Raw genomic sequence first — 12,787 nt, 5'->3', positions numbered from 1 at the left:
GTATCCATTATGTCCAAGCTTGTGAAGATCACACTCCTGAGGTTTGTAAATCAACCATTCTCGAGTCTACAAGCCACAATTTCACCATGGTTCACTAAAAGTCAAACTAGTGAGGCAGTTCCTTTTCATTGATGCCAAAAGAAAATTGTAGTCCCCCATAATCTCTGTCCTCTTGATTTATTCCCAAATGTATCCTAATGCATACTTTCACCCAAAAGCTGAAGTGTTTCTTTCATCCCCTATGAGTGTCCTCATTGTAATTAACGTATAAGTTACATTAATGTACAATCAACTTGGGAGTAGTTTCCTACCTTTTATCGACCCTCTTTCTTCAGAAGTACCAAGCTTTTGTCAAATCTGTATTGGTTTATTATGACCAAACAGCCTGAAATCAATCTTTCTTTACAACAGGCGTATTTGTATTTACATTACGTTACAAGAAGCAAATTATCTGTCGCAAGATGCAGCAGATAGTTGACAGCCCCAGCAGTCTGGTGACAAAAATGAAAGGCCGTGACTGTGGAGGGATCGAGGCAAAACCGTGGCCCAGCTTTGTATAATGTCATGCAAGATACTTCTGACCACAAAAACGTTCACTGCATATTACAAGTTGCATCTCAAGGTTATAACAGTAATGGCCTAGATACCACTATTAAAGCTGAATCCTGTAGTACAGCTCCCAGAGAAATAATATGAACTGCTAAAAAACAAAGATTATGCTTATTATCCCTTCTCATGGAATTGTGCACCAATAAATCCACTTTATCAAATCAAATGTACTTAAACAGTTATTGCTAATTAGAATAGTATACATGCAATCACTTAAGTTGTTCCGCAAGACTTTCAAAATGTGTTCATTTTCAGAACGTTATGAGGGAACTTCATTATTAGAGAGCAATATATCTAAGAAGTATCTGTTCATATATAAAGGACCGTACCCTATATTATGTGGTGGAGACAAATACTTAACAGCAGCTTAAGAGCAATTTAACATACCCCGAAGTGTGTAGGTTCAGTCCAAGCTTTGGTACATGTTCCATTACCCCCAAATGTTGGTGAACATAGGTACCCAGGGCTGGAATAGACAACTTTTTCGGTCAGTAAACTCCACTCAAACTCTGGAGCCAGCCAGCGGCGCCATGTTCCAGTGATATACCACCTTGGAATTATTAACTCAACATCACAAAATTGTTTGGCATATTTTAGGTGGGCTCTTGTAGCTCCAAATGCTCAATAGGGTCGTTTTGGCACTTAATACCAAGATGCTCACTAGGATTTTGGATAAAAATGGTTCCTGATTGCATCCCTGAAAACTTTGATGTGGGGGCTCTGATATAAATTGTGAAAAAGGGTGTTCTCGTGCCCACGAGAAAAGTTGTTAAATAAAATTCAATTTTGATTATTTTCTTCTTTCTTCACTTGCTCTTTGTTAGCTTTTTTTTCTTTCAATAAATATTCCATTGTGTTGAAGTATAAAATTACGAACTTCTGTGGTCGTACTATAAGGAATATGGATGCTGGTATAACCCTTCATGGGGTGAACCAAAAAGTCCTGACATGTATCTACAAGTATTGTATTGAAAGTATGCCAGTTGTACTTAAACAACGTAAATGTATGAATTTTGTTGGAAAGTCGAAAGTCACAGGTGAGGTCAGACACTAACGTAAAACCGAGGGAATAATTTATTTCACGGAACATAAAAGTAAACGAAAGCATACTGACACCGCACTAACAGCTCCATTCGACCTTTAAAGGTAAATTACCAAATATCTAAAGTTGAACGCAAATCTATCGGCAGACAGCGTACGTTATATGAAGTCTGTGGGAAACAGTGCAACAATGATTGTATCTCGTTGAAATTACAATTTTAGCGAGAAGCTAGGCGACAATTAATACTTCACATGTAACTTAGTATTTTTTTTCAAAATGTATTTATGCGATTAATACCTCTTCTTGAGGTGCTGCTCCAGTTCCAATACCTTCATGGTTCCCGCACAACGAACGCCCTTGGCCGTGCTGAAATGTCCCTTCTTCACCGACGCAACCAGTAAAACTGCGGATTAAGTTCTGCAAACCATCCTCGCGCGCTGTTATTTCTCAAAGCTGCAGGTGTTATGGAGGCACCCCCACAGGCGCTGCTCGCTCTCCGTCACAGCTATTCTAAAAGCTGCACAACTTTAGGGGGAACATTTACAGTCAACACCCCTCGCTGCTCTTGCACACACTTGGTTTGACAGACTCGGGGAGGATCAACAAAAACAACACGGATAATTACTGACATCACAGGGGACGCAGTCACATGACACTGCGTTATATAAAGCATCCACCCAGATTAAGATCTTTATGACTAGGATTTCACATCTCAGCAGGCACAGGCGTCCCCTTTTCAGCAGCACGCTCTTCAGCCTTGAGTTTGTATTTTTATCGCCCACTGGCAGCTAATGGGTGCATGTTCACATAATTGCACAAACTGCATACACCACCACCCGTCATTTTCCAATATTGCATTCCAACAGTTAATGACATAGTTACGGCAAGGACAGTCGGCACGAGTAGATAAGCCTTCAAACGCGGCTGTACATGGACTACCCCAAGTATTTTCGAAAAAGTTAATCATTAACGGTCATAACCTGAAAATAATTTACTAGACGGTTTGATGGGGGAATTTACACAAGCTACAACGTTAGAGCACTCAGATTTATTCCATAATATTTACACATATATCTAAAGAGAAAAAAAAACTGATTTCTTCCCACACGGAAGAACCGCATGCAGATGCAATATCCTTATTCTATATCCAAACGTTTCGGGATTCACGTCACACTGAGATTACTGTCCCCATTCGACCCGATTTTCACTCTTTTCTATTGCTTAAAAGACCGAGTCACACGTGTCTGCAACCAAAGACCACTGACCCCGTGAGCGGCATAATCACTATTACAATAATTAACTGGGTGAACAGGATTTCTACTCGAAGCATATCTCAAATGGCGACGCATTAATCAGCGTTCAGCAGAATTCTTACACCAACCATGGACAGCCCTGACTGCCACTGATGTAATTCTATTTTTGCCACCTTAAACGAAATTTGTCAGTGAAAAACAAATTTGACAAACCACGGTCTCCTTTCCGCGTATTCACATGCTTCACCGCTGTTACAGTAACAGTGCACTATACGGGGAAAAATACTTATCTTTATTGCACTAATCAACTAACTGAATCTTAATCGAAATTTCTAAACATTGCTTTGCTTTCTTTATATATGCATTTAGCAGAGGCGGTAGTGCAAATTGTATTCTTATTGTTATACTGTCTGTCATATGTAAAACGTGCAGATACAAGTGAAGAGATGTATTGTAAATATAATGACAAATCATAGGAGTACGAGAGTGTATATAAATAAGGACATTTAACCCAGTGCTTGTTTCTGAGCGGTTGCGTTGGAATCGTGTGAATACACACAACTACATGCTGCAAAGGGATTGCTGCAGGTACGTTTTCTGTTTGTAACATGTGTAGCCATAGATTATACGCTGCACATAGACTGAAGAGTTAAAACCATTCCTAACGCAGTGACTTGCGAGCAGTGTAGAAGACATTTAGAACAATGTTTAAAGAACAGTCAGCCTGATCTACACCTCTTGCCAGGCGCAAATGTTCACCCAGTCATGCTTATTGCATATATATATAAGCAAACCCATGCAGCAGCCTTCAAAATGTCTAGTAGTGGGATATTAAGCATGAATGCCATTGTGGTTCCTTTTTTGTGAGCAGAATGTGCCTGGATGTATCAGGCAATGTGCATTTAGCCCTGGCACAACACAGATGAGTGCATCTAACAATCTTGCTAGGCCTACCTGCCAAACCAAGCAGGGTTGTGAAAAACAACAAAAAGTTGTTTGGTTTTCCAAATGGGAGGAGTATGGTCCGCATAATACATAATGGCTCTTCGCACATCTAAGGTAAGCAGTACATTTTTTGCTTGCACTTGTAGCAGTGTGAAAATATAAATGAAGTGTATAGAATGGATTTTGTGGAATGGGTATTTCATGACCGCAATGATGAGTTTGAAGCACACATTTCTCACTTTTTATCAGGTTCCCCGACAAACAAAGCCTACCAAAGCCCGAATTTTACTCACTTTTCAGAGAGGTGATAGCCACCAGGAAAACAATCTTTCAAGATAGAAATTGTAGGGTATAGGAGTGGGGTGGCTCAAAGTGAGCCTCCACAAGTCTAGTGAGTACAATGTTAAGTTCCAAAGAAAGATCAGTGGTAGTAGGAGGGATTTCCCTTCTTACAACTTTCAAGAAGGTCTCAATGACGGGGAGCTCACATACTGATTGATAATCTCTGTTTTGCAGGTACGCAAGCTATTGCTGGTAAGTAAAATCAATAGAAGTGTATGCTAGCACAGGTTTCTTTATTTTTATTTTTTTTAAGTTTAACTAGTAACAGACAATGTGCTGAGCTGTAGCTGTTAGCGACTGAATGCTGTGAGTGAAACAGTATTAGCTGTACCACAAGCGCATAGGCTTTCTAGCTTGTTTTAAGATTTGCATGCATTTGTGTGGCATCTGGAAATACCCAAATTCTAATACTTTAGATTATAAATCGCAAGATTAGGCATTCGGATGGTGGGAGCCAATGACTTAACTTGATTGACTGAGCAGAATTTAAATTTTTAGTGTGGGTGGCTGTATATCACTAATAGAAAAGTGTACCATGGCTGAAGGGGTCAAGTTCGGGCAACAGGAATCCTTGCCATTGATGCAGTCACTTTTTGAGCACTACTTAGGAATCAGAAGCAGCACAGAAAAACAGTAAGTTAATGTTCCTAACCAGCCTATTTATAGGGTACGGCCCAAGGACTATGGATACCAGGAGCTGAAGCTTTGGCATTTTGTTTTTTTTGTGTGTAGTGAACCGATCGAATGTTAGTGCCCCACAATGGTACTGATTGAAAATTTGAGAGTTCCTCTCCTATTTGTTCGTTTTCTAATGTGTTCTGCTGAACAGACCCATAAGGTCGCTGTCAACCCCTGGGAGATGTCCCAATAACAAATATATTTGATGATTTCATGTCCAATATGAAACTATTTGGGAAAGCTTGGACAATTGTGAGATGTGTGAGCCACATCGTTTTTCTGTGCAGTATATCATAGTAATATTCTCTATTCTAATCAGGACCATTTTGTTTTGAAGTCTGGTTTGGAAATCTGTAAGGGCAATATGAATCGCCGTTATTAATGCACTGATGTTGATCTTGCGGATAAGATGTGGCCTAGCACTTTGAGCTCCCGCCTTTGGATCTGGGGAACCCAGGTCCGAATCCCAGCCTCAGGAGCGAGACTCAATATTGTGTCACTCTGGGTAAATCAATTAATCTCCTGCTGCCTAAACGTGTATAATTGTTATTTATGTAATCACCACTTACATGTACACAATCATGTAGCTCGTCTACTGACCCTTCATAACTGTATAGTGCTTTGTTGCTTTACACTTAGGTCTGCGCAATATACATAGAAATACATACATAACACTGACTGGATAGTCAAGTCGTTCATTCACACTCTGTGGATGGCACAGTGTTTGTGTTCATGTGTGTGTGTGGGTCAAGAAATTATATACCCACTAAGAGGTTGTTCTTATTCTACCATTATATTAGTGTTAAACAGTGAGTTCTACCAGCACCAACTCCTTTCAATGCACAGCCACTCGTTACCAGTTTTGGCCCAACATTCTTATTGAGGAACGATGTGTAGCCTTGTATACAGGACTGGCTCAATATAGGCAGCATTTTTGCCAACAGTTCTGTTTTCATTTTTACTATCAGAGGATATGACCTCTGGTAAAAGGGGTGTACCAAGCTACAAGAGCTATCCATACACCTATGAGACCTGGGAGTAAATGCACAACTAAACAATGGCACTTATAGGTATCATTTAAGACAACAATGAAGGATATATGTGGTTGAGTAACCCACAGTATTTAATGCTATCACCCTATATTCAAATCTCAGACCACCATGATTGTTTTAATCTTTATCATGTTCTTTCAAAAGGAGGAAATGCCAAGAAACATTTTAATCATATCATTGTGAATAAAGACTTACACAGTGTCCATTGTGAACTTAACCAGAGAAATATGCATCCAACAAATATACAAGTGTTTCTTTTAAACACTAGTTTACAAAATGAAATAGTCCATTAGCCCTCTCAACGCTATTTGCTGTCTGTTTGTTGTGTTAACTGCGTTTCATCCCAGAAAGGTATCCAGGTCTTATCATGACAAGTACAATGGCAGGAGCATCTGGAATAAAGTTAATAAATACATTCATGGATGAATGTAAAATGAGGTGGTCTGGAGTACAGACAGTGTGAGGGAGTAATCAACACTAGCTTGCATCTGAGGAATCAGATGCCACCTTTAGTGGAATAAGAAATATAAAGAACGTGCAACACCAGCCCAGCTGTTGGGGAACAGTGTAGAGCGTAGCATCCCGAGTTAAAATAACAACAACTTATCCAGGGCCAGGAATTCGAACCTGTGAAAGATGTATACAAAAAAAAAAAAAAAAAAAAATCGAAGAACCAATACAAATCGTATTAAATGTATAAAAAGGATCACGTTAGGGGCCACTTAGGCCCCCAGGAAACACGTCCTCGAAAGTGAAGACTACATAAAACGGTGCAGTTCAAATGTTCCCTAATGGCAGTGTCAAAAGCACACACCCTTACTGCCAGGTATTTGGAAAAAACTCTTGTAGGGATCATAAACTTAAACAATAAAACTCTGAATTGGTAATGTGTTTCACTTACACAGACTAGTGTATGGCGATGTGGAAGGAGGCCTCCTCAAGATCAAGGGATGTCATACAGTTCCCTGACTAGAGAAGCAGAATTATTCCATTGGTTGAGGGCTCCTAGAAATGGTTGGAGAGCGTTTTTAATTTTTGGTAATGAAAAAATACAGTGAGTATACTCATTATCCACCAAGACGCACTGGCACTACATTCATTGCACCTTTTAGTAGGAGCTCATGCATCTCCTCCAGCAACAGTTCATAGTGAGATGTGGTGCTGAATTCCAGGCAGTAGCTGTGGGTGATGGAACATACCGCCCACAAATAAGTCTGAGGTCATATCTTCCCAATGATGAAGGTATAACATTCTTCACCTTAAAAGGTGCTGGTTGGGCATGAGGAAATTACTGGAGCGTCACTGCTTCATGGAGGAGGTGCCGCATTCACCGGTACCTCTGAACTTGCTGTGGTTCTTTTCATTAAATGTTCGTGAGTACTGTCCCTGCCTGACTGCTCTTCATTAAATGACTTGCAGCAGATAGGCTTGCTTAGCATTGCTATGGCCTCCCTTTGAAGATGTGTTCGCATCTGCACCCCATGGAAGCAACCTTTTTTGTTACTGATGCCGGAGGCGTCTCATGGGTTTGTTGGTCTTTAAGCTTTCGCAACATTTTACCTACCTGGGGCCCAAAAAGACATTGACCATCAAACGGTAGAGCAATAAGATGTTACTGTACTTTTAGTAGGAAGCCCAAAATTCAAAGTCACACATGTTGCCTTAACTAGATACTGGTGGTCACTTTTCTGGAGACTATTTGCAGTATTGAATGCACACCTAAAGTTCCTGCTGTAGATCACCCCCCTTTGTCAGTGAGGTTTTTTGCCCTCTTGTTGTGCAGCTCAAGTGCATACATATTTTTTCCACACTCGTAGTTACGACCTTCACCTTAACATTTCAGCACAGTGTTAAACAACATCAAGAACTGGTGCTCTGCTCCATTTGTGGCAGCATTTCTATTTGGGAATGATGCTACCCCTCTGCCACACGCAGCTGGACTTTATGATGAGCTACTACTCTTGCACTAACAGTGTGGTATATAGATATGTCGTACGGCAGGTCCAGAAAGCAGTTATCTGGTACATCCACTCTGCAATCTTTCCAAGCTCTAATGGTTCTACCTCCTTATGAAGCAACAGATCTACTGAGGTTCACCCCTTTGAAATTGAGTAGACTGAGAATGGTGGGGAGAGTATCGGTTTTTCTCTTTTAGATTTGGAAAAACCCTGAATTCCTCTGAAATATCCTCTTCAAAATTAATTCTATGATTTTTGCAAAGTGGCTGTATGGATTGCAGGAGAAAGCAACAATATGATCAGTGTCATGGTCAAAGTCAATTGTTCTCGGTTGTACGTCTGGCAACAACATAATATAGCATGTGTACTGTACAGCACAGAAGGGTATCCTGCCTCTGAATAACAGATGTATATTATTACCCAACTCAATGGTACTCATTTTATCGACCTCAGAAGAATTAAAGGCTGAGTGGTCCTGCCGGGATTTGAACCTGTTACTATGAGGTCAAACACAGGCCCCTACGGTGGACGCATTAGTCCACTAAGCCACCAGACCCGCCTGTTAGTGGCTTACTGTCTCCTTGTTGGGGCTCTGGTGTGCTCGGGGTCGAGGACTTTTTCATATTAGAAGCCTGCTAAGGTGCTGAAAGTTCTTCGGACTGCTTTAAGTCTGAAGTTCCATTTCCCAACCTCAAGAATCCTCCAGGGTTTAAGGAGGTAATTAACGATCTAGACAACAGATATTGTGGTCATATTCTCTGTTCTGATGCAGACCATTTTATTTTGAAGTCTGGTTTGGAAATCTGAAAGGGCAATCTCACTCGCCATTCCCTAACGCACTGATGTTGATCTTGCGGACAAAAGGTGGCCAAGCAGTTTGAGCTCCTGCCTTTGGAACCTGAGAACCCAGGTTCCACCCCGAGCCACAGGAGTAAGACAAAGCGAGAAACAAGAGTAACTCAATATGCTACTGGGAACCTTGGCACATATATACATGAAAAACAGCAGCTCACTATGGACTAATTTCATATAATTGTAATTTTGGATGTGAATAAAGTGCTCCGCATAGTTGATACAAAACCAAGACCCCTGCCCTATCAATCAGACGAATGTTTAAATAAGCCTTTACAGAATTTACCGTGATAACGTATTGATAAACAGTTCTCAGTCTTTTCAGTAATCACACAGTGAAGTACAATTACAAGTGTGTCTATACAAAAAGCAAATGGCTAAGATCGCAGAAAAATAGCCGATTATGTACATTTTAACATCCACAGCTCATTCATTTAATTTAAGGGGACTTCCCCTATTTGTTCTATTTCGAAAGTGTCAATAATTTACAAAGTCCTCACCAGGACAGTGAAAAGTTCAGGACTCAGTATAGGGCTACAAAAGGTCCCACAAAGCGTATAACATTAAATTCATGGAAACGTGTAGTATGGAGTATGCCAATCACCAATGCTAAATTCGGAGAAAAAAAATGTTGCTAAAAAATGGCAAAAACTGCCAAAGGTGAAATGCACGAATGAAATTAAATGAAAAAGCATCCCATGAGAAACAAATCAAACTCGAAATTCGGTGTAATAGTCTCAAAGTCAGATGATTTTTTTTAACAGGCAGTGAATACTGTGCACAAAAAAGCGTGTTACTAAACAGACCGCCGCTGCTGCCAATGCTATGAAGAAAGCATGCGGTGAAATTATCAGACCAAACACTACAGCTGGCAGAGCACGGTCACAGCCCGTTGGGAGAAAACCTGTCTAGTCCTGTAGAGAGGAGACTGCAGGAGCGCATAGCCACAAGACGAGTGCCATATTCACTTGTTTCAATTCGTATAGTAAGGCAAATACTCCCAACAGAACACTGCCCTACTAACATATCTGAACAAGTGCCTTCACCAACAGTACACCATTAGGTGACACTACTACTCTTGCTGCTTAACCTAAAAATGTGATTTAAGCTAAAAGGCAGCAAAGCGCTGTAGAGTCAAATGCAATCCTGGGTTCTGAGAGCAGAGACGGAATGTTATATTGCTGTGATGTTCTATAAAGTGGTGTCTCTTCAGCATTTGTCTAAATTGGAGCAAAGCTGAGGAGTACATTGAGGTTCATCTGATGAATATAGGGATGTAATTCCCGATCCTGTGTGCATAAAAGGAGACTGCCTGTTAAAGATGTTTCTAGGTGTCGCTTACTAGATAGCGCTTGCGTTGCTGTGAAAAATATTGTTAGCTTATAGTGGGCTTACAGCCTGCCCTCTGTTTACTGTTGGTGGACTTCATTGTCATTCTCATTCTTTAGCATGTGTGGGCTTTCCACACACTTCTTGCGTTTGTCCTTCATCTGAGCCATTGATGCATTACTGTGTTATTACACTGCTCATATTTGTCAGCGCTACTTTCTTCATTTTATGTAAACACTCAATGGGAATGCATGTTTTCAAGCGGTTTCCCTTGTGTACTCTTCCACACTCTGCCCAGTTTGTGTTGCTCCTTTCCCGCTCATGCTTCTCCCCAGCATCTCTCTGTTATGGACTCTTCCTTCCATGCTCCTCTCCCCTCAGCTGCTTTTTTTACCCCCTGTTCTTCTCAGCACCCAGCTCAATTTTGCCCTCTCCCCACCCCTCAAATAACCAACTGAGCTATTGCACCGTCTTTAATCTCCAGAGTACTGGAGTACTCAGTGACTTCACTACTGAGCATCTGCAAATGCTCCCATTATCCATTCTCTCTGGGAAAACATCTATCTTCTTTTTTTTTTTTTAACAATATCATGTTGTTAGTGATGGTAAAGTAGCATAGTAGGCAGAGGGTATGCAACAGAGATCTGTATCCAATTTATAAGTGACATCTCTTCACACCAGAAGGATTAACTGAGCCATTAACCATTCAGAGATGGAGAACCTTCACACCAGAAGGATTAACTGAGCCATTAACCATTCAGAGATGGAGAACCTGTCTTTCCCTTTCCACCAACCACTGGACATCTCTTGATAGTGGTCTCCTCCTCTACAGACAGCTTCAACTAGTCATTTTCAGGTTCCCATGACTGCATAAGGACATTTAAGTTTGTAATGCTTATCATAAAGTAAGCACTATGTTTGCAAACAAAGTCAGTTTGCTGCATTTTTACTTTTGCAATGTACTGATATTCAACAAACTCTCAACTGCATAACACATTTGACATTCCAATGCTGAAACATTTCAATTTGTGACATCTTCATTCTAGTCATACAGTTATGTATGACATATGCTGACGCTATGATCCCATGTTGGTATTTTGGTGATGAGCAACATTCTCACTTCTGTTTTCCTGCTATTTTCATGCGCAGGAGGGAGATTGTCACTTCTGAAGTATGCTGGGTAAGGTATTGCCACATTTGCAAGGTATTTATGTACCGAGCCTTCTCTCTTTTTATAGAATACTGATGTGAAATTCCAGACGTTTCATAATGCCAATCTGACATTCATATCTTTGTTATATGCTTAGATCCGACATGGCCATGTTATGCAGCATACTGATAAGCAACTTTCCAATATTTGTTAAAAGCCAATGTGCAGCATTTGTTTAATTTGTAGCCTGCTGATGTGCAATAACCCTATATTTGCAGTATGCTGATGAGGAACATACTTCTGTCTGCACTTCACTGATGTGCAAGATTCCAAAATTATCAGTATGCGTTCAAGTGCTACATTGCTATATGTGCAGTAAGTTAATGTGTCTCATTCCTGTGTAAGGGTGATGGAAGTCATTCTCATTTAGTGGCAAGTTGTTTAGTGATATTCTTGCGCTTGTAGTGTCTTGATGCCTAACATCCCCATGTTTTTGGGAAGTTGACTGGTGGCATTCTTAAACTTCCATTAGGGTGATGGGTGCCATTGCCTTTTTTGATATTCAGCATTTCCCTGTTTGCAGTGTGCTGATTGGTAACACTGACATTTTTTAGGTCTTACCCACTAGTTGCAAGACGTGGTATTAGCTTACAGGGGGCTTAGAGCCTGCTCACTGAATACCATTGGTTGGCTTCATTGTTACTCTCATTTGCTTCTTTCTTATTTGTTAGCATGTGCGTTTTCCTTTCACTTTTTTGGGTTTATCCCTCAGTCTTTACACTGTTCACTTTTTCAGATGCTTTTTTCTTTTTGTTTAAGCACTTTAAGAGATTGCATGTTTTCAAGCTAGCTCCTTCGTGCAGTTCTCTACCCCAGAGTACTCGTGTTGCAGCTTCTCTGCTTTTGTGCTTGATCCTGTATCAAACCATAACACGCTCACCCTTGTGTGATCTCCCCCACTGCTTTTTCAACCATGTGCTCCCCCCGCCAATCATTTGCACATTACGCAGTCCCTCCTGTCTGCTGGCTCTCCCTCTCTCTATTTGATTTCTCTAACGCCCACCCTCCACTCCAATGTTGTTCCCCTTCCTTTTTTTTTTTTTTTAAATATGTAAACACTTTCACACGTCTTTTTCTTCTTATTTATTGAGCCAACTCGGATTCATAACTGAAAAGAAAAAAAATGAAATTTTTTAAGTGTGCTACAAATGACTCGGTGACTGAGTCAACCTTTTTTTGTTAATTAATCTTTAGTCATGCTGTAGAGTGTTGGTGATGCTTCTGTTTTCCCCAGGTAGTACGAAATTGTTTGCTGACACTCTTGGATTAAAAAAAAAAAAAAAATGAAATAATATATATAATGTCACTTACCCAGTGTACATCTGTTCGTGGCATGAGACGCTGCAGATTCACATGCTGTGCATATCCCGCCATCTAGTGTTGGGCTCTGAGTGTTACGAGTTGTTTTTCTTCGAAGAAGTCTTTTCGAGTCACAAGACTAAGGGATTCCTCCCATTTCGGCTCCATTGCGCATGGGCGTCGACTCCATCTTAGATTGTTTTCCCCGCAGAGGGTGA

General features: G+C 40.6%; 1 protein-coding gene across 2 annotated transcripts in view; it reads right to left on the bottom strand.

The window, feature by feature from the left end:
- TSC22D1 (TSC22 domain family member 1) overlaps positions 1-12,787 on the bottom strand; it is a 244,261-nt gene that overhangs the window by 70,234 nt on the left and 161,240 nt on the right. The window contains exon 1 of one of the 2 annotated variants that reach the window (XM_069205414.1): positions 1,949-2,228. The exons of the other annotated variant lie outside the window; for it this stretch is intronic. Coding sequence (XP_069061515.1) covers positions 1,949-1,986 — 38 coding nt within the window. The 5' untranslated portion in view covers positions 1,987-2,228. Of the gene's footprint in view, positions 1-1,948; positions 2,229-12,787 lie in introns of those variants that run through there. 2 annotated transcript variants of the gene reach the window in all.

Source organism: Pleurodeles waltl, chromosome 8, assembly GCF_031143425.1.
Source record: "Pleurodeles waltl isolate 20211129_DDA chromosome 8, aPleWal1.hap1.20221129, whole genome shotgun sequence".
Classification (NCBI taxonomy): Eukaryota; Metazoa; Chordata; class Amphibia; order Caudata; family Salamandridae; genus Pleurodeles; species Pleurodeles waltl.
The sequence above is the reverse complement of the archived record's forward strand: the minus strand, read 5'-3'. Positions and strand labels throughout refer to the sequence as shown.